The 21,697-nt window shown below is 40.2% G+C and overlaps 1 protein-coding gene across 5 annotated transcripts in view; it reads left to right on the top strand.

Annotated features, from left to right (window-relative positions):
• dst (dystonin) overlaps window positions 1-21,697 on the top strand; it is a 174,784-nt gene that overhangs the window by 65,021 nt on the left and 88,066 nt on the right. For 4 of the 5 annotated variants that reach the window (XM_088933608.1, XM_088933605.1, XM_088933607.1 and 1 more), the window contains exons 1-23: window positions 127-1,074; window positions 4,582-4,748; window positions 6,713-6,825; window positions 7,219-7,325; window positions 8,724-8,843; window positions 9,749-9,844; window positions 9,936-10,063; window positions 12,805-12,898; window positions 13,146-13,300; window positions 13,587-14,046; window positions 14,311-14,439; window positions 14,738-14,815; window positions 14,940-15,101; window positions 15,694-15,798; window positions 16,164-16,259; window positions 16,408-16,533; window positions 17,081-17,233; window positions 17,413-17,567; window positions 17,842-17,968; window positions 18,475-18,658; window positions 20,099-20,256; window positions 20,612-20,790; window positions 21,285-21,423. In XM_088933608.1, the coding sequence (XP_088789734.1) occupies window positions 430-1,074; window positions 4,582-4,748; window positions 6,713-6,825; window positions 7,219-7,325; window positions 8,724-8,843; window positions 9,749-9,844; window positions 9,936-10,063; window positions 12,805-12,898; window positions 13,146-13,300; window positions 13,587-14,046; window positions 14,311-14,439; window positions 14,738-14,815; window positions 14,940-15,101; window positions 15,694-15,798; window positions 16,164-16,259; window positions 16,408-16,533; window positions 17,081-17,233; window positions 17,413-17,567; window positions 17,842-17,968; window positions 18,475-18,658; window positions 20,099-20,256; window positions 20,612-20,790; window positions 21,285-21,423 (3,876 nt within the window). In that variant the 5' untranslated portion in view covers window positions 127-429. Of the gene's footprint in view, window positions 1-126; window positions 1,075-4,581; window positions 4,749-6,712; window positions 6,826-7,218; window positions 7,326-8,723; window positions 8,844-9,748; window positions 9,845-9,935; window positions 10,064-12,804; window positions 12,899-13,145; window positions 13,301-13,586; window positions 14,047-14,310; window positions 14,440-14,737; window positions 14,816-14,939; window positions 15,102-15,693; window positions 15,799-16,163; window positions 16,260-16,407; window positions 16,534-17,080; window positions 17,234-17,412; window positions 17,568-17,841; window positions 17,969-18,474; window positions 18,659-20,098; window positions 20,257-20,611; window positions 20,791-21,284; window positions 21,424-21,697 lie in introns of those variants that run through there. The other variant, XM_088933609.1, reaches the window with a different exon arrangement.

Here is a 21,697-nt window from a genome sequence, read left to right as displayed (position 1 = left end):
GTTTTGGATCAGCTGGTGGTCAAATAGTTTCAAAGGTTACTGAAAATTCCTGCAGGCTGCATCAAACAGGCTGAGCAGCTCGCAGTGTGCCACGGAAAGGGAAAGAGGATCTACTGTAGCAGGAGCTCTGGGTCTGTGATATTTCAGCAGCGTTCTTGTTGAATCTGTGGTAGAAGTACTAATGAGTTTGTTTCCGAGGATTGCTGATCTAAATGGAATGGACTGGATAATCAGACCCAGACTGCAGCTGGGCTGAATGCCACAGCTTCCTGCGTCTACATATCCCATATGCAAAATGGCTGCTAACAGAAGCGAATGTGAAAGAAGTCTGTCTGAAGTTATGTTTGGTAGGTCTCTGTGCTTTTTTTTTCGACGAAAGTATGTTAAACATATTTAAGGAAACATAGGCACGTCTGGTTGATCTCAGTGATGGGGAATGTCTGTGGATGTGTGCGAAGCCCCAAAGAGGACTCTTACATAGACCCTGCCAAAGCTCCTTTAAGTCACACAGAGAATCCCGGAGGCAGAAGATACTTTCAGAGGAAGAAAAGAAGGAAATCTGGAAAGCTACAAACAAGCAATTCTTTAAGAAGTCAAAGTGGAGAGAGCTCGCAGGGAGAAAATGTACAATCTACAAGCATTTTATGGGAAGATGGGACCCAAGAAGATTACAGTAGACCTGGTGCTGTGGATTTCATGGCTGACGATGTGGAGAATTTCGGAGAGGATTTTGATCGTGTGAGAGGAGGGATGTGTTTGCAGTTCCCCTCAGCTGATCTTCAGAAGTCCCCTTCCTCTCTTCCAGAAGAGAGCATAGCAGATCCTCAAGGCTCACCTGTGCAGACAGTTCACACTGGGCTTCATTGTGGGGGCGATACGTGTGAGCCTGACCCCCTGCAGAAACACCAGTATGAGCGACAGTTCAAGAGAGCGAGCAGTCTGGGTGCTGGCGACCACCTTCTTCAGTCACTGGAGCTGGAAAACAGGACGGACAGTGGTTTTTCTAGATCGTTTGGGAATGTCCTTGAGCCCCATGAGCTTCGGAAAAGTGCAAGCACTGAGAATCCGTTACAGGTACCTGCCGATGGGTTTCCTAAAATTATCTGGACCACAGAAATACAGTATACCCAAAACAAAAGGCCCTATACCTACTGTGGAGGTTCCTGGTCACAGGAATTTTCTCTTGACACTTTCCAAGCATCACCCAGGTATATACCAGAGGAAAATAAGGTAATAAAATCAACAAATGTATAGCTTTGTATCGTGCCTGTTCTTACCTTAAGATGAGATATGATATATGTCTTATCCTTGCCTAGACTACTGAAATAACAAGCAGAGGTTACAGTTTAAAATGTGTTGGTGCTGTATAGTGGGTTCTGTCCATTTACTGAATGAGTGGAAATAGGATTTTTCATGTAACAGAGTGGAAAGGTTCTGAGGCTGTGGAAGCCTTTGTGTGGCTCTCATCTGCTGTCAGAGAATGCTGCATGGAGCTCTGAAAAGAAAAAGGAACATGTCAGAAACCACAATGTTTGTCGGAGTATGTGAAGTCATTGTTACCATTTTTAAACAAGGAGGCTTTTGACGGCAAACCACAGGCAGGAAGATTCTTTTTTAAGAGCAGCTATTTCCAAGGGAATGAGTTCCTTATTTTCAACAGGATGTTTGTTTTATCTTATTCTTTCCACAGTGTTAGTCTGTAGACTTGAGGAACTTTTTTAAACTATCCAAAAGCCAAATTTCAGAGGCATTTGTCTACACCATTCACATTTTTGTACGTGCACTTTTTTCTAAATTTACCAAAACACTAAGGACTAAGGAACACTAAGGAAAACATCACATCAGACTTTGGGCCAATAACAGTTCTATTTGTTTAATTCCTTACACGTTCTACGCTTCTATAATCGATCCACTGAGTATCAGTATATATGGGGAGGAGGACATTTTTTTAATAAAATAAAAATCATTGTTAAAGTCTAAGTGCTGTATTAAAAACAAGAAGAGCCAGGTTGGTATCAGAGATGAGAAACCTTAGATAATGTCAGCTGATTTTAAGGATATGTAAGCTTCATTGTTTGCTGTTCCGGGTGGTTTTCTATTGAGTCATTAATTGTTATGTCATCACATTCTTGTACTTATGAATAGCATGAGTGCCCCAGGGCCAAATCACTGTTGTTGGCAACATCTAGATGAGGAACAAGTAATAGGTTTATTCCATGCTGAAAAAAAGAAGAAAGAGAACACAACGTTTCGGCCGTGGAGCCTTCTTCAGGTGTTCTCTTTCTTCTTTTTTTCAGCATGGAATAAACCTATTACTTGTTCCTTTGCAGCCTACGCATGCTGACGCAGCTGCCTACCTGAACTAACATCTAGATGAGATGAAAACACTGTATTAACAAATCATCAAGGGTCACAGGTATTTTTAAAGCTTGAATACCTTCAAGTTCCAATGAAAGCCCTGCAGTTTAAAGGTCCGAGGGTGCTTCAGCTGTCTCTTCTCGTTTCACACAGGGTTGGGGGTAGGGGTGAGTTGAGTCTTGTGGTGAAGACTGGGTTTAGAAGTAAAGCTACAGATATTGTTGAGGTTTTTCCTGTGTCAAGGTTTAGGATTAAGGTTAAAATAATTTGTTTTGAAGGCATGGTCAGGGTGAAGACTATGATTATTTTAACATTAAAACGTTTTATTAAGGGGATTTGGTAAACATATAAACAATATAAACAATAAACAATACAAAAAGGGAAACACTAAGTTTGAAGAAGCTTCTTAGGTGTTTTGGTCGCTCTTCATTCAGCCTACACCCAACAGACATTGTTGAGAAGTGATAAAAGGCAAGAAATTACAAAAATCACCACGTTGAAAATATATATTCCTTCTCTGGAATTAGTGCAGAGAAGAGAAACCAGACACATTCTTTGGCTTAAAGGAATGTCCTGTGCTGACAGTGAAAAAACTGAACTTTTTAGTGTCAAAAAAAGAAGGGGCCAAATATGAGGGGACCAGGTATTCAGAATGCTGAAAGGCCTTAACAAAGTCACTGCTGTGACCTTCTTCAGTATTAACAATGAAACATGAACCAGATGTCACATGTGGGGAAAATAAAGTGTAAATGCGTAAATTATGGCTGAAAACAGGGAGGCACATCTTTACACAAAGATTTGTGGAAGTATGGAACAGACCACTCTGCCGTGTTGTTGATGTCGGAACCCTGGCTTCTTTAAAGAAACAGCTGGATGCTGCTCATTGCCATACGACTAGTAGGGCCGAACAGGCTCGTTTCGTTAGTAGTCTTTCCTCTGTTGCTATGTGCAGTTTCATTGAGTCAGTCCACATGTCGGGTTAGCCACTGTGAAGAGCAGAAGGGTTATACACATGCCACTTGTCTCAGGAAAGCCTGGGGTACAGGATTACATCCTTCCGGACAGCACTGCTTTCAGTTGCATGTGTAAAAGCGTTGTGTCCATTTTTTAAAGGTTGTTGAATCTATGAATAAATGGAAAAAAATGACCTTCCTATCAGAAAATCCAAAGTCTACAGCTAATGGCTACAAGACATCTCTGGCTCACATTCCATGACGTGTACACTGACATCAATGTGGAATCTGGAATTCGTGACTGCCAAGAAGGGGAAGAATTTGTTTTATTTGCAGTTTAAACAAAGTTTGGGTTGCTAAATGTCTTCAAACCATTTCAGTATAAAACTGCTGGTGGTTCTTTCAGAGTGTTCAGGGCTTAGATTGAATAAAGATCTTTTGAAAACTTTCAACTTTTTATTGTTGGAAGCATTCCACAATACTGCTCACAAAACACTTGAAGCTCACTGAGCACAGTGTATCGTGCAGTGTTTAAAAGAGACAGTTGTATCTTGGCCCTTCTCCTGGTTTCCTCTGCACAATTTGGGATTTGTTAATCATAATCATTTATCTTCTTATTTTGCCACTTATTTGACCAAACAGAGAATTGTTCAGAAAGGCTCGCAGAAGTTTAGAATGAACTAGATGAATAAAAGTAGAGCAGAAATAATCTGACCATATGTTGTTGGAATATTTATTAAGGTAAAGATCGACTTTAATTGTCCACTACATTCTTGGGTAATCACTATCTGATTTAGTGGATCAATTCCAAATCAGTGTTTTTTATAAGAAAGTGTTTACATTTACACTAGATTTCAAATTCTTTGTCACTGTGTGGCTTGAAGTACTCCCATGATATCTTCCCATGCCTTGTCTCTAGCACACTGTACTGTATTTGTCTGTATTGTACAATCACAGTCACGGAAAACCCCACTTTAAATTGGAATAAATTTGGGAAAAACAGACTTGCATATCTGGCCCCAGATTAGCAGGGTTCATTTTGTTATTCTACAAATGAGAAATTCCTTGAACTGTCATCGATTTATTTCCACAGACCTAGTAAGACACGATAGCAGTGGTTCCTGTTATTGTAACTTTAGCCATAAACACTGAAGAAAACGCCTTCCCAAACCGGGAGAAGGGCAGATTCCGAACTTATTTGCTGTTAGATTGTTGTGGTTGCACAACGGTGCTGTTGGCGTGAGATGCCTGTGGGTGTCCTGCGTTGCAGATCTCCGATATCCACGTCACGGGGGAGTCCGAGGACATGTCTGCCAAGGAGAAGCTGCTGCTGTGGTCCAGGCAGATGACAGAAGGCTACGTCGGCGTGCGCTGCGAGAACTTCACTACCTCCTGGAGGGATGGGAGGCTATTTAATGCAATTATTCACAAGTACAGGTATTGCTTCTTCACATTTCTATTAAAACATTGGAAGTGAATGCAGTGGCTGTCTGCTTTCTCCTCTTCCAGTGCAGGTATATACAGTATCACTCAGTATCGTTTCTTGAAATGGAAAGGGTTTGTAGGTCACCAGCAGGTTACCCTTGTTCTGATTCCCCAGTTTTCAGTCTACTACACTGCTCTCCATTCAGAAGAGAGTGTATTTTATGGAAACGCATTGGCATGTTGTCTGTTAAGGGTATAGCTCACACACTTTGTGCATTTGTTACAAAATAAAGCGAGCAATCTTGGAATTGTTTGCAGATATTAAGGATTTTTCCAATTGGCAATTAACATTGTGCTCTTGTGTAAACACACTCTTAGAATGCTATAAAACTCCGGAAATGGACCTCAATGTTATAACTCCTGGAATTTCCTCTGTTTTCTAAATAACCCTCAGCTGTGTGAAATGTAGTTCAGTGCCGAGGGAGGTCTGCTGCAGATGGAAATGACCTTTCAAATGTACGTTTCCACTTTTGTGATGTTAACCTCAAATGGGATGAGAATGCTCTCATATTTGTTTTAATTTAACACTGTCATTTAAATTAATGATTTTAATTGAAATTGAAATGTCTGCTTCATTTACAGTTATTTATCAGCACCCTGCAGTTTTATTTTTGTGAAACACTTTATAATGCGTCAAGGACACACATTTTCATTATTTTTCTGAGCTAAAAGAATAAATGCTGACAAACACAGCAAACCTTGCAGACAGCAACAATCAAACTGACATTCTTTTGAGCCTAAATAAACTTTCAAGTGTTTATGTGACTAAAACATTCTGCTGAGCCTGCTCTTCAGCAAGTCCCATTATGTTTCATGTCCTGAATAGAATCTGAAAATTCCCCAATTAGATTAATCCAGTGACCACATGAAAAGTGTCAAAAGAGTACCAGGTTTGTTCAGAGTCCTTGGCTTTATAAGAATTTGCTTTTATTTTTCAGAGATGCGTTTCACTTCTGTGTATCGTAGTGCTATAGAACACACAGGATCGCTTTATAAAGCAGTACATATGGTGTCAAAATGCTCACACAGTATCTGTCTGAGTCAGCTAGAGAAACAGAAAATAAATCACTTCCTTGCTTTTGGAACCTAGAATATAAAGCCTGGCATGTAACTGAAGGGGTGTTAATTTAATTAAGGCTCTTACAGCCCAGTCTTGAACCACTCTATTGTGAAGCAGTTTTAATGTTCGTCCTCCATGGTGTTTACACAGTATATGGAATAGTGGAGCCTTTTCTCTTTTCGTTATCTGCTGACAGTTCAGAAGTGTATCCACTCTGAAATAAGGAGGACTAGGAGAATTATGTTTTTTCTTCCACCATTGTTTTCGAACATTTATGAAAACCAAACCCCTTGGCAATAAGCCATGTGACTGGAATGAAATTTGGTGTGTTGTCTAGGAGAGGTTCTCTCTCAAGATATTTCTGGTACATTGCTACATGGGCAACACAGAGGGATAGCCTGTGAACATTTATTAGTCATATATAACCTTTGACCTGTTCAAATGAAAAAATCTCCAGAAGGATTGCAGACAGATACAAGTTAGGAGCCCTTGTGAGCACCAGCACAAAGTGTTCCTGCCTGTGGAGCACATATTGGAAACCTTATTTACTCTATAGAAAAACACGTTTGCCCATGAAAAGGAATATATTGGTTTGGCCAATGATGAACACTGATTGCAGTATTGTATTGTTTATTTCTTTTGGGTCTTTTGAGAGGTCCTATCCACCTACTGGATTACATTTAACAACAAAAGTATATAATAATATAATAATTATATTTGAACTGAAGGGTTCAAATGTTTCAAATGAGGGTTCTTCATTGAAAATTGAAAGGATAATTTCACCATACCCCGTTTTCCTTAAATAAACATAAAAAAAATAAAAGTGGTTAAAATGTGATTTTTCCGTTACCTGCAGGCCGGACCTGGTTGATATGAACAGAGTTTCTTCTCAGAACAGCCGATCAAACTTGGAGCAGGCGTTTTCTGTAGCAGAACAGTTAGGTGTTGCAAGACTTCTTGATCCGGAGGGTGAGCAGATCTTGTTGATCATAATTTTTTTTGGCAAGTGTCTTTTGGGAATAGAAAAGCTGAGTGTTTTTTAACCATTATGCCAGATATCCTACTTCACTGTTAGCAAACTGCAAAAGTGTAAATGTTTGATATTTTATCCGATTTTAACATAAACATGACAGCAAATGAAGCAAAGAAAGGGGGAAAATTAAGAAATACCAAACAAGAAATGTATTGCTTGAATAGTAGTATCTTGAAATACTAAAAACTACTTAAAAGTACTACAGTAATTATAAAATTAATTTGGGACTACAAACCAAAAATAGTGTACAGTATATCTTTAGATTTAAACACTAAATCAAATAAAAAAGTGGTAAGACATGTCTGATGTGTTTCTTTTCCCTTAATTAGACGTTGATGTGCAGTCTCCTGACGAGAAGTCTGTCATCACATATGTTTCAACCCTGTATGATGTTTTCCCCAAAGTGCCAGAAGGTGGAGAGGGCATCAGTGCCAATGTAAGTGAAGTACTCAGAACATCTGTGCACTTCAGGCCCACTGAGGCTGGAGATAAAGTCCCCTCAATACATTTATCAGTGTATCAGTGGTTATGAAGTTCACCTTTTTTCTATTGTTTCCTTTTTTTTTCTTTGTCTTCAATAGTTGGTGGAATTTGCTTTTGGTACAGCAAGAGTTCTGCTGGTTATTTTCACAAGTAACAATGGGAAAGAGAGCAACCTTAGAAACACCAAGAGAAACAGAATGCTCTTGAATTTAGCTGAAGCTAGGGGTTAGGATTCAGAGATCACGTTTATTGCATTTGCTCACTGGGACAAATTTTAAGTTCTTGAAGCTCTGCCAGCACTCAGGATAAACTTGCAGAATGGTGGTCAGAATCCATCTGAGTTGGGCTTTATGAAAATCTTGCTCTGGATTAGAGTCCTGAGCTTTGAAGGTGGTTTACCATTGGAATTTAATGCTGGCATCATACAGGATGCTTATAAAGTAAACTGGTATTTTCAAACAGCTGTATTGAAAACAATTTTTATTGCATCATAATACATTTTTTGTGATATGTTTACTTGAATAGGAAATATAAATTATTCTTTATTATGGAGTTATGGATGTGTCGGTTTGATTATTTAGTAATTAGAGAAAACTTTTAGAAAGAGCTGTCTTTTTAATCAGTTTCACATTTTAATAAAATGAGGCTACCTCCCTTGTATTGTTATTGTATTACATCAGTAGTCAGAGTGTGAAAGTATCTGTGAGAGAGTTCCATTCTTGATTCCCTTCTTAGCAAAAAGTGAAAAAGTCATTCATGGTTCAAAACAAAAGGAGTCAAGACTAACTGTTGATAGATGAGAAGTAAGAGATGTTTGTTTGTTAGTATGCTAGTGTAGATATACTATTTCACTTCCATCCCTGTTTAAGAACTGCACCCTTTATTGATAATTTAGCTTGTTTTTAATTGTGATGTAAACTGCAAGTGTTATGTTCAGTAACTAAAAGGTTTTTGACGTGGTGGATTGAACTCATGAGACGAGTTTCAACAGGCTAAAACCTTCTAGAAATTTCTCTTTACAGAAGCAGATCATTCTGTTCTTCAGAAGTTATTATAGGCTAATAATGCTGGATAAACATTAAAGAGGAATATAGGTTTTCAATTTTTGAAAAAAATACCCAAGATTTTTGTAAAAGATATTGTATTTATCTTAACAGTTCTCACTAGAATGTGAACAATTTAAAGGATAAAGAAATGTATGTATTCACACTCTTAAATAAAATCTTGCATTTTTTTTTACAATTTTGCAGTTAAATTAAAGAGGCGTTTTTACCTTAGCTTTTATGCCCTAGGTGTGTGTTGTGCGACCTGAATTAAAATTTATTTTTTTCCTTGGCTTGTATTGCTATAGGACGTTGATATCAAATGGGTGGAATATCAGAACATGGTAAAATACCTCATGCAGTGGATCAAACATCATGTGACCGTAATGTCAGACAGAATGTTCCCGAACAGTCCTGTGGAGCTCAAGGTAAGGGCTTTGAAACTGCTAAAAGGCAGATGGAGGGACAGGTCCCTCAAGTGGTGGTGAGGATCGGGGGCAGAGCTGGCCAGGAATCTTCCACATGTTACAGAATATCATAGCAGTAGTGGTGTGTTGTCTAGAGGCCACTTGAGTATGGGCGCTGTGCCTCTTAAAACGTGTACTTGTAGCTGTTCTGTGTGCACTCCACCTCTGCTGTGGGCAAGAGAAGCAAGGGAAGCAGCTTATCGTCTTGCATGTGATCCGGCTCTCCCGGGTCAGCACCGGGCGCAGCCGTGAGGCGCTCGATTCCGCCCTGGTACAAAATAAAGGGCGGAGGAAAAAAAACAACAGCTTGCATTTAGTTTTTATTCAAATCAAATGAATTGAAGGGGAGAACCGGCAGTTGCTGCCTATGTCTTTGCACTTCTTCTGATCTCTTTTCTGGAGCTTGTCCACGTTGCACTTGGTAACGTCGCATATTTGTGAGTTTCAGAGAGAAGTGCGTGTGCCATGATCATCTTGGCGTGGTGGAAATCAATCTCTGCCATTTCTGAAATTCAGTACTTGAGAGACAGATAAGGCCTTAGGCAGGTTACCTGTGTGTTTATAAAGCCTACAGTATATGGCACAGCCTAGCGTCTCTTTTTTTTATTGAATCGTTTTGCCTTCTGAAAACAGTCACTGAAGGGACGCGGCGCACAGCTGGATTTAACTGGAACAGCTGCTGACTGTTTGTCAGAGCGAGCCACTGGCGAGCTCAGAAGCTGCTACTGCAAGCAAGCCTGCAGAGGTTCGACAGGTGCAGGACATAGCCCAGCGCTGACTGCAGTACTGCTCTGTTTTGTGTGCTTGAGACGCTGTCAATAAAGGCATTTCAAAGACATCCTAATTTACTTTCTCCTTTTTTACAGGCACTTTATAACCAGTATTTGCAGTTTAAAGACAGTGAAATTCCACCGAAAGAGAATGAGAAATCCAAAATCAAGCAGCTCTATAAAATGCTGGAGGTATGTAAATATATATTTGTATTTCTTCAGGTATGAATATTTTGTGTATTTTTTCCAGAGTGGCTTTTAATAGAGCGGTTTGTTTTGAAAGGTGTGGATTGAGTTTGGCCGCATAAAGCTACCCCAGGGATATCACCCAAATGATGTGGAGAAGGAGTGGGGCAAGCTGATCGTTGGCATGCTAGAGAGAGAGAAGAGCTTAAGGCCAGAAGTCGAGAGGTATGGAGTAGCTCTGTCTTGCAATTTGAATGTGAAGTATATAAAAAGTATATACGAAGTATACTTGCTGAGTTTCAAGTTGTTGTGTCTCGTTCACGTTGTCGATCCCTTCCATTACACAATTCCTAAAGGTTGGTTTTGGCAGGTAAACTGTTTTTATGACAAACATCCTTGAATCTTCTCTGATTTTTTTTGTCATAAGTAAGACATCAGCTCATTTTCTTTTGAGTATTTTTTCAACCTGGAAAAGCCTGGAAAGGCATGATGTCTAGTAAAGGTTCAGCTTACTTTTTTTGTACCATTTCAGTTTTATATTTCAGAAAATCAACTATACATTTCATGCAGTGATTGGTTATACAAAGTTACATTGATCAAACCATTGCTCATGCTTTTTATTGGTTCAAATGCTCCACTGTGCATTGCTGATGGTACCCAAAGAGTGATTTTAATTTGACCCAGATTCCTGCTGTTCTCTTCCGGAACTGAAATCTTAAGAAAATCTCAGTTTTTGAAAGAGTCATCTTTCAAGAGGTCTTTTACTGCTACAAACTCATTTTTACTTTATTTAAAAATGCCATATTTGTTCTCTTACATTTATTTTGCATAAGCTACTTTTGTCAATGTTATTGTCGCTGGAAAATGTGAGCATTAGACATAATCGAATAAAGAACCTTTTTTATCTGATGAAAAAAATGCAAATCTGGAATCGGTAGTAAAATTCATGTCTTGCAACACTTAAGAAGAAACAGAAGCAAACAGAGGTGTTTAGGATCCAGAATAAAATACTGAATGGCATTAGTCTTTTTTCTTAACTTTGGGGAAAAAAAAGGAATTTAAAGGCTCGAAAATGTACATAAATTATTTCACTGATGAAGTATCTAAAAGTCTTAAACCACTGATAGTAATCTTATTTTTCTGTGAATCCTCTGGGGATGATATTGTATATCTTAACTTGAATGCTTATATGAAAATGAATTTCATCTGAAGCACTTTAAAGTGCTCATTCTGACATTAAAGCTGATGTAACTTCCTTAGGTACAGTAAAGCATCGGTCAGTGCTTGTGTGTGAGTTCTTTTCACGGTAAAAGGAAAGACAGACCAGCCGTTCTTTCTCAGTCAACCCCCTTTTCGAGTAGATGAGTCTATAATTTCCTTCGATATGGTTCCTATAAATGTATGAGAAAGAGCAAAGAGTCCTATGTTGCTCAGCGATCTATATCCGCGATGAGCTTCGGAAGTGCTTGGAAAGTTGCACCAAGGACTAAGTAGCGGTGCTGTTGGTCATTTGTGTGGTGTAATTGAATCTACAATTAGTACAAGAAAGAGAAGTGAGGCAGCTATCAGAGTAAGTGTTTGAAGTATAACAGCGACGTCACTTAAAAATATCTTGCATGCTGTGTGACGCTTTCTAAATCACAGCAATAAAGGTAAGAATTGTGTCAGAAACTCATTTTTAAACTATCTTTAAAATATATTCCAAAATATATTGTTTTTCTTTAATCTGATGTTATTGTTTAACTTTATCGGTGAAAAAAAATGTTTGAGGGATTTTAATAGTTTGAATCACTTCCCCTAACCCTATTTTTTCCCATAAGCTCTTAAGTTTACCAGCCACAAATTTACTTCCTGCAAGGGTTTTCAGGAACGTAACTGCAGGTGGCAAAGGCTTACTGTATATCTTTTTTCAGACCTTAGTATTAAAGAACACCCTTGAAAGCTCAGCCTCACTTTTGGGTTTTGATGCTTTTCTAATAGGCATGCCATTTTACCTTCAGAATTATCTTGCAAGGTTTTGTTTACACAGATTGAACGTCGAGAGCATGTTTTGTACTGTGTGAGTTAATCAAGTCTGGCTCGTGTTGGATTTTTGTTAGGATTTGTTTTGGGTTTTGAAATGAAATAACTCATTCTTGCTGCTAAGTAGGATCCAACAGTTACGGAGATAAATATGGGGTGGTGCAATGCAGTAAAACCGTTTATTGCCAAGAGAGCTAATCCCCCCTAAGTACTGTTTGATTAAAAAGTGAAAATCGGAGGTTGTCAGCAAAATGTACACCTTAAAGTGATTTGCACCACACCCACACCAAAAATGAAACTGTCTGGACCTGTGCTGGATTGCCAGTGTTAGTGCTGAAAGATTACATATCCATTTATGGCTTGAAGCACCATCCCAAACAACTTGATGCAAATTTTTGTTCCCTCACTGCGTGTCGACTGCACACCTCAAAGCCTATAAGTAGGAGCCTCTTACACACTGTCTACCACTCAGTGTGTGTACAGGAATATCATGTGCAGGAAGGCTCTCCGAAACTCAAACCTGGCATCCTTTGTCCTTGTAGGAGGAGTGGTGTGGTTCTGAATAGGGTATTATGTTTTAAGTTGTGCACAATGCACAGCAATCTTTCATACTGCAGCAGCGTGTCGTCTGTCAGTAACAGCACACTTACCAGCATCGGCTCCACAGAGAACCTGCTGTCAGTCCCCTGTGAGCCCACACTCATTGAAACATCCCTGGTTTTCAATAACAACTCAGTGTATGGAGCCAGGTAAAACTCTGAGAAGAGAGGCTAGTTTGTCTATTCTTATTGCACGTTTCAGGCGATATGCTTTTAAAATACTAGGGATTTGAATGGAAACGTTCATCAGGACCCTGCACACTGTTGTAGTTACTCCTGATTCATTTTGAGTAATTTTCATATACAGGCATGCAGTATTAGAAAATGTTTTTCCCTTTTTTTCAGGCTTGAAATGCTGCAGCAGATTGCAAACAGGGTACAACGTGACTGTGTGGCCGGAGAAGACAAGTTAGTGCTGGCACGCAATGCCCTTCAGTCCGTAAGTCACTATGCTCTGCTCCTTAATCCTGGAATCATTTTTCCCCTTCTGAATTTTCTGGATGGTTACTGAATGTTTAGTTGTTTAGTTTATTATGCTAGTATGTTCACAGTTACAAATCACTGTAACAGAATTGCACTTTTAATCCTTGGATTTGTTGCTAAAAAATCCAGCTTTCTGGAGAAAAAAAAGTAATAAAATTGCACCGAAGTGAAATGTACGAGTCGGAACGTGTTCTGTATTCTAGGATGCAAAGCGACTGGAGTCCGGAATACAGTTCCAGAATGAAGCGGAGATTGCTGGATATTTGCTGGAATGTGAGAACCTTCTTCGACAGCAAGTTGTTGACATCCAAATTCTTCTGGATGGGAAATACTACCTTGCGGATCAGCTTGTTCAGCGGTATAGTGGAGCTTTTATTACCATTCCTGCTGGTACTGTTAGTAATATTGCTGCATGTGTGACTAATAGCAAGAAGAAAACAATTCTTTTAACATAGCAAGTATTACCCTAAGAAGCATCAAGTTTATACATGTTTCTGCTTAATTATGAGATTTTAATCAAATCTTGTAGTACTTTTAAAAAGTCAAAGTTTCTACATTTTTATATTTTCAGAATCTTAATGCAGAAACTGGGAAGACTCATTTTGCAGTTCTAGCTGTTTTACACACACCCTCTTTTATTTCAGAGTGTCGAAGACGCGGGATGACCTTCTGACTCTCAAGGCAGAGTGCTCTTCGGTGTACAGTAAAGGCCGCAGTCTCACGACAGAGCAGACCAAGCTGATGATTTCAGGAATAACCCAAAGCTTGAACTCGGGGTTCTCACAGAATCTGAACCCGGGCTTGACACCGTCTTTAACGCCCGGACTGATGTCAGGGGTGTCCCCCGGACTCACCACTGCCTTCACTTCCAGCCTGAGCCCGAGTCTGACTCCCTCCTTCACGCCAACCATGACCCCTGGACTGCAGCCCCTGGCGGTGCAGAGTTACGCGGGGGGAATGGACTCGGGAGCACTCCAGCAGCTGAAACTCATGCAAATCCGGAAACCCCTCATGAAGTCCTCGCTGGCTGACCCCAACATGACGGAGGAAGAGGTCAACATGAATTTTGTGCAGGACCTCTTGAACTGGGTCGAAGAAATGCAGGTGAGAACTGGGAGTTAGTTTCTTTTTCTTATATGTTTTTCACCAGTCAGACTGGGCTGAAATTGGAGCTAAAACAATATACTGCATCCCTGTTTAATATTGCCGTTCAAGGACACTTCATTAGGTGTTTATCTGATTTGAATTTTCACTGTTGAAGAAAATGGCCAGTATGCATTCATTCACTGTAACGCAAGCGTTTTTTGAGCGAAAGTGAATGGAATAATTCAGTAGCATTCAGCTTTGTGTCTTTGTGTTTCTTTGAAGGTTCAACTGGATCGTGCCGAGTGGGGATCAGATTTACCAAGTGTGGAATCGCACTTAGAGAATCACAGGAATGTCCACGGAGCAATTGAGGAATTCCAAATGAGCCTTAAAGAAGCCAAAATTAGTGAGGTACTGTGCTGTTTACTTCCTCTTTTTCTGTTCTAGTTCAAGTTTGTGTGATAATGGGTAACTCTGCAAAGAGTAAAAGAACAGATAAAAACTTATCTTCTGGTTCTATAAAATTAAGTTGTTACTACAAACAAACCTTTGTTGAAAATGTATATTTTTACACATAGTTTTTCTCCTATGAAATGTTCTTCTCCCAGATTATTTTAGAATTCTCATACATGTATCGGTTTTGATTACAGAGTGTCACAGTGCCACAGAGCTGGGTGTAGATTGTAATGTAGTTTTGCTTCCAATACAGATCCAGATGACCTCTCCCCAGAAGCTCAGTTACTCTGAGAAGTTGAACAAGTTAGAAAATTACTATGGAAAATTGCTGGTAAGGGCGTCTTTTTTCTCTCTTGTTACACTAGCTATCTGTTCAGCTTGTTGTTTGTTAGTGCTAATGTACCGGTGGTAAAGGAAAGCTGCAGTTGTTAGTTTTTCATGTTGCTGCTCTTCAGAACACATCGAGGAGCCGCCAGAAGTACCTGGAGAGCCTGCAGGACTTCGTGTCGAGAGCCACACAGGAGCTCATCTGGCTGAATGAGAAGGAGGAGGAGGAGGTGGCTTATGACTGGAGCGACAGAAACAGCAACATGGCCAAGAAGAGAGATTACCATGCTGTGAGTTCTGCAGACACCTCACTTGCATTTGTGGTCATTTAATGTAGTTCCTGCCGGTACTGGGAGTGAAAACCCCCTGCTCATGCTGTGCCATTAGCAGGCTTGTAGACTATAGTAGTTTAAGTAGGGAGCTGCGTCAGCATGCGTAGGCTGCAAAGGAACAAGTAAAGGTTTATTCCATGCCTAAAAGAGAAGAAAAGAAACATAGTTGTTCAGTATGCTCTTAATATGAAGCTGCAGATTCAGAAGAAGTAATTAATTTAAAGATAGCAATGCAAATTAAATTAGGAAAAAACAACTATTGATAAATGTAAATGATCTGGATGGCTCCTAGTTCTGAACTAGAAATAATCAGGATGATTGCTAATAATAAACAGCCAGGTAGTGCAGGAGAATTTAGTCATCTTTAATATTTCATCTGATTGATTTGAGTTTGACCAGTGTAGCATAACAAACAGCAGCAGTGCAGCAACTGTATATGTGTGCCGTTTGGGAAGGCTGCACATACCAGAGAAGTCCAGCGTCTACAGCACTCTCTGATTAAATGTCAAGGACAAAGCTGCATTATATGTATCTTATTTCTCTGGCACAGGATCTCATGAGAGAACTTGATGAGAAAGAAGGAGCCATCAAGTCTGTTCAGGAGATGGCCGAACACCTCCTCCTGGAGAATCATCCAGCCAGGCTGACCATTGAAGTACGTCATCAGCTCTTCCTTACAAATTCCCCAAACATTTCTCTTGTAGGAGATGCCAGAGTGTTTGTTTTTCTCTATTTCAATTTGCAAATTGAAACTGAAAATCCATGCAGTTGAAATTGCAAACTTCATTAATTTATTAGGCATAAAATATTATTTGTTAATCTGTGTTTGTTTTCGATTTTGTAGCACATATTTAAGAGGCTGCACATATTTTTAATTCAGGGCACACAAGTAATTTTAGACAATGTTAGTGGAATACATGACATGCTATGAGCTCACAAACCACTTGAAGTATATTGTGATGGGATTTCAGCCTGTAAAAGAGGAGCAGTTTTACATCTTCTGGTTTGCTGTGTGTGCAGGCTTACAGAGCTGCAATGCAGACGCAGTGGGGCTGGATTCTACAGCTGTGTGGCTGTGTCGAGCAGCACTTGAAAGAAAACGCTCTCTATTTTGAGGTGAGTGTTCTCATATGTATCAGAAGAGAGTTAAATGGCATTTACTGTAACTCACTAAAAGCACTGCAGATTGAGGAGTGCTGTTTGCTGTAATGGCACAAAGTGACCTGTAAATTTAGTGGGTGCAGTAATTTTATTTTTGTTTCAGTTTTTCAATGATGCCAAAGAATCCTTGGATTATCTGAAGAATTTGCAAGACGCCATCCAAAGAAAATATGGTTGTGACCGTTCCAGCAGCCTACATAAATTAGAAGATCTGATTCAGGAATCCATGGTAAGTGACAGAGAGAACTAAACATAGTGGTAGACAGAGACAGGATACATGCCAGGTTTAGTAGCTTTAAATCAACTAGAAAATGTTAAAACAATTAGTTTACAACAACTAGAAGCTGTTTCCCAAAGTACTATTCTTTAATAATCTTTTTCCGTTGGGGCAAAGTTGTTTAAACTCACATGTCGCAGTTCAGTTGCATAAGTAATAAAAAGGTAGAAATGTAGAATTATTACAGTAAAGACGTGCCATTAGGGAAGTAATGAATTCCTGTGAAGATGTTGCATATTGATGTATCTGTCTCTGTTCCTGCTCCTTTAATTGGTCATTAGCAAAATAGTTCACATTGTGCAGTTAGTGAACAATCCCTGTTTACTACCAGCAGCCCTCATATCACGTACAGTACATACTGTATGGTACCTGTTAAGGCAGTTTGTTACAGTTCAGTAATGGATAACAGGGTTATTTAAGCCCTGTACTGCTCTCATATTTACAGTGCTACTTCCAGAAATGTGCCTTTTGTGCTAATGTGGGTGTTGTCTGGTTTCAGGATGAAAAAGAACAGCTTCTTCAGTACCGCAGCACTGTGGCCAGCCTGGTAGGGAGAGCCAAAACAGTAGTCCAGCTGAAGCCTAGAAACCCAGACAGCCCCATCCGAACCTCCATCCCAGTCAAAGCCATCTGTGACTACCGGCAGATTGAGGTGAACACTGCTTCTCTGCAGCCTTCCAGGGTCTGAACAGCGTGTAGCTGCAGGGTTACGAGCTGAACAGTGAGACCTGCAGGCTTAGTGTTCCAGGACTGATGTGCTGATCTAGCAAAAACAGCAATCAAAATGTAGCACACATAAAACGGCCTGTATTTTTTTTCCCTTCCTGGCAGATAACTGTTTATAAAGAAGACGAGTGTGTCCTGGCCAGCAACTCTCATCGTGCCAAGTGGAAGATTATCAGCCCCACTGGGAATGAGGCGATGGTGCCTTCTGTGTGCTTCACTGTCCCTCCACCTAACAAAGAAGCCATCGACATGGCCACCAGGTGTGAGAGACCACGGTGCTTCTCCTGTACTGCTGATCGCAGTGATCTCCTGATCACTTTGCCTCTAGTGCAACTGAGCATTGATTCATGCTCACTATTCGCTCGTGTGCATGCTGTGATTACCTCCAATTGCAATACCATACGTAGATGGTGTTCTTTAACATTTGTAATTGTTATTGTACCTGCATGTGATCCATACGATGTGGATATAAAAGTGTGACAGTTCACAGCTGAAGAACTCTTCCTCTTGCCCTCTCTGTCCAACCCCTTTCAGGATTGAGCAGCTGTATCAGAACGTGCTGACCCTGTGGCACCGGTCTCATATAAACATGAAAAGTATAGTATCCTGGCGTTACTTGATGAATGACATTGAAGCAATTCGCAATGGAAATGTTGCCTCGGTAAGCAGAACACCATTTAGAAAACTGGTGCTTTCAAAATACATAATCCCCTTTGTCTGCAGAAAATATATTCCTTTAGGGTAGGTTGGACTAACAATTATGAAAACTGTCTCTAATGCAGCAGCTCACTGTTTTAAGCATGCTTATAAAAATGGGATTGCCTGAGGTATAACACTGTAATACTTTATTAGTCATCCAAGCCTCACCTGGCTGGTATTTATCCTGTAATTTACTGCCTCATTAAACTGCACTCTTCTTATTTAATGCCACAGTTTTAATTCTGGAAACTTTTAAAAGCACATCATTTGAACAAGTTATTATCTGCAGTAATTCTACAGTGGTTCATTTTATGGGTTATTCAGGTACAGCATGAGCTGTGGAAAATAAGATTGTTTTTGCTTTTCAAACTAATCCCAGTCTCCCATGCTACATCACTCTACTGTGTTTTGTGTACCTACTGTGAATGGCATTAATGTTGATAGAAGGGTGTTTGATTTGCCTTCCAGATAAAGACCATGTTACCAGGTGAGCACCAGCAGGTCCTGAGCAACCTGCAGTCTCACTTTGAAGACTTCCTCGAGGACAGCCAGGAGTCAGAGATTTTCACTGTGTCGGACAGGGCGCAGCTGGAGAGGGAGGTGGAGATCTGCAAAGAGTTCTACGAGGACCTCCTCAAGTCTGCAGAGAGAGGTGAAGTTGTCTTGAATGACACTCTGAAAGTGAATAGAAAAATCTCCGTATTGCCGTGCTGTCATGAAAGGAGCAGGCCTGAGATAGATTTCGGCCTGGAATAACTGCAAGCATTTACCCACCTGTCAATAGCAAATCACAGACCCAGGTTTTGAGTGTGGGTTTCTGTGGGATGGACACAACAAATCTGAGAAACAAAGAGCTGTAGATGGGTTGAAATTGTGCCAGTGTTTAACTGTTAAATCTGGATTAAATCAATCAAGGAAGGCCCTGCACCCATTTTGCCTTAGCCCTGAGTCATTCAGGCAAGGTGGCAACACAGTGGAAGCCCTTTGTAACTGAGAAAAGATGACAGCAATTGCTTTGTGAGGTTAGGAGCCTAGACATTAAACATCTGTTTTTCAACAGGGATGAAACCATCTGTGTCTTCCAATATTTGTTCTGTAGGTAACGGGGTTCAAGTACTAAAGCACTAAATTGTTTGTCTGCTTTGGAGTGCCTCCTGAGCGGACTTTATTCTTGTTGATTCTTGCGTGACTGTTTAAATCAAATTGGACAGACTCTTAGTTAAACCCATCTAACGTTTGATGTGGCAGTCACACCCATTGCTGAAATCATTGTGCTGTCTTTCACCCAGTAATGGGTTTGTGTTTTGTGTTTTGTATTATTGCCACAATACCCTTGATTAGGCTTTGTGTGCCATGAAGCAGTTTGGTGTCTTAATACATGTCCTAAAAATACACTACCTGAAGGTCCACACCCTTTAAAAAGTACTTATTAAAATTAGAACATTATGGCCTGGTTCACATATGGCAAAAACATGCCTTTAGGCCATCTGAGAGAACAACAGCTTGTGTTCCAAACCCTGAAAGAGTGGAGAGGGAAAATGCTGTGCAGTATTTCTGTTTGCCATGTAAGGACACAGAATTATTTTTTATTCATGTCAGGTTTTAAAATAAATAATATTCTATAGTTAAAAAACTAGGGATACACCCTCTACGGGGTAAGATAAGACATCCATAAATTTGATTTCACATAAAACCTTCCCATAGGTCCCATGATACAATTTTTAAGTTTGGGTAAGTTTACCTTAGGTCCATAACCAGCGAGTAGAGTGATGAATTCCTTCTATGGGTGAATCGTGTGGTGTCTGTAATGTCGTCTGTATGGTGTGAGTGGAATGTGGCCCAGCGTCCACCATGTGGCTATATCTCTGCATATCATGTCATGCTGAAAATCTCCTGTAACCCTTCAACCCTGCAATCACATCAGGGAAGTACCAAGTGATTTCATTCTTTTTCTTAAGTACTGTGTTTTTCAATTCGTGTTGGAGAATGGGAGAACTCTCCTTAAATATCTAAAAAATGGATCACTTGCCGAGTTTCCCCAGGTATGCAGTGCTTTTTGACCCTGTCCCTCCTGTGGTTATATGTGGAACAGAGGAGCAGGAGGAGTCTGTGTACAACCTGTTCATCTCGGAGGTGCGAAACTTCCGCATGCGCCTGGAGGGCTGTGAGGAGCGGCTGATTCGACAGATCAGGACCCCCCTGGAGCGGGACGACCTACAGGAGAGCATCCTGCGCATCTCTGAGCAGGAGGTCGGTCCGACCGGCTCCAAAAGTCTTTTTTCCTGATAAAGATATCAGTGTTTGGGAGCCAAAAGTCAAATGGGAAATAGTCGATTTAACGTTTATAACATTTTGTATTATTTCTGTGACATCGTCATTGTCTTTTTCCTAGCACAGTTTTTTTCTAGCGATAATTGATTCGGAAGAGAAGCTATATAGAAATCCCTTGCCAATTTATTAGGCTAAAATTCTGTGTTTCATTTTTAACATCCTGAAAATTCGAAACCAAACTTTGTCCAGTTAGCTTTGCTCCACAGTTTTGTTATGTGTTTGTCACCGCTCTCGTGTAGAGCAGAAGTGAAGGCCGTCTTCCTGTCATTGCCAGAAATCTAAGAAAGAACTGGACAAGCTGAAGGAGGACTTGGAGACCATGAAGGAGAAATGTGAGGTGTTTGTCAGCCAGGCCTCGTCTTCTCCCTCGGTGCCCACGCTGTCCTCGGAGCTCAATGTGCTCATCCAGAACATGAACCAGGTCTACTCCATGTCCAGCATCTACCTGGAGAAGTGCGTTTGCCATTTTGAGTGCACCTCCACGTTTTCTGAAATATTTTGAATATACCTGAATATGCCATTAGAAATGTGAGAAAACCTCAAAGAGTCTTTGTGGGATAGTTCTCGAAGTGGAAATATTGTTAACCATACATTTTCAAAAAGTAGGCACCTTAACAAGAGGAATGGGAGAAATCGGGCTTTCTTTTAGGAGCAATTGAGTCTGACTTCATTTGTGCTGACAATATTTTAGAGAGATTTTTTTCAATTGGTTTTAACAGTTTAAAGTGTTTAAAAAAGTATGAAGAAATGGCATCTGCAGTGATTCGTTAATGAGCAAATGATTAACTGCAAGAAGGGACTTTGCCAGTGTAAAGTGTCAGTTGCTTTACTTTCTGAACCCTGAGATTGAGCCTCTTCACTTGTTACTCTCTTTAGGTTGTTTTGTGAAAGCTGGTTTCACCAGACTGTGAATTCTGTGTGACATGCCCTTGGTTTTGACATTGCAGGCTGAAAACTGTGAGCCTGGTGGTGAAACACAGCCAGGGTGCTGAGGCCGTGGTGAAACTGTATGAGACCAAGCTCTGTGAGGAAGATGCTGTGAACGCTGATACCAAAGCCATTGAAATTGTCATGAGCACACTAAAGGTAATAAACAGATTGTATGGCATGCTGCCTCTCGCAAGTTTTGCCTGTTCGGTACCATTTTCCTTAAGAATTGTGTGTTCCACCTCCTCATTTCATGCAGATAAATGGTGGTGCCTTTCTGAAGCAGAGATAAGTATCAATGATAATCACAAAAATTGGCTTTACTCCGTGCTAATTTCCTACTCGATTTTAAGCGACGTTGTGTTAAAGACATCCTGTTGCCTCCATTTTCCTTAATGTTGTATCTGTTTTACTGTGCTCGTGCTCTTTAGGG

The sequence above is a fragment of the Atractosteus spatula genome, chromosome 15, assembly GCF_055471065.1.
Source record: "Atractosteus spatula isolate fAtrSpa1 chromosome 15, fAtrSpa1.hap1, whole genome shotgun sequence".
Taxonomy (NCBI): Eukaryota; Metazoa; Chordata; class Actinopteri; order Semionotiformes; family Lepisosteidae; genus Atractosteus; species Atractosteus spatula.
The sequence above is the reverse complement of the archived record's forward strand: the minus strand, read 5'-3'. Positions and strand labels throughout refer to the sequence as shown.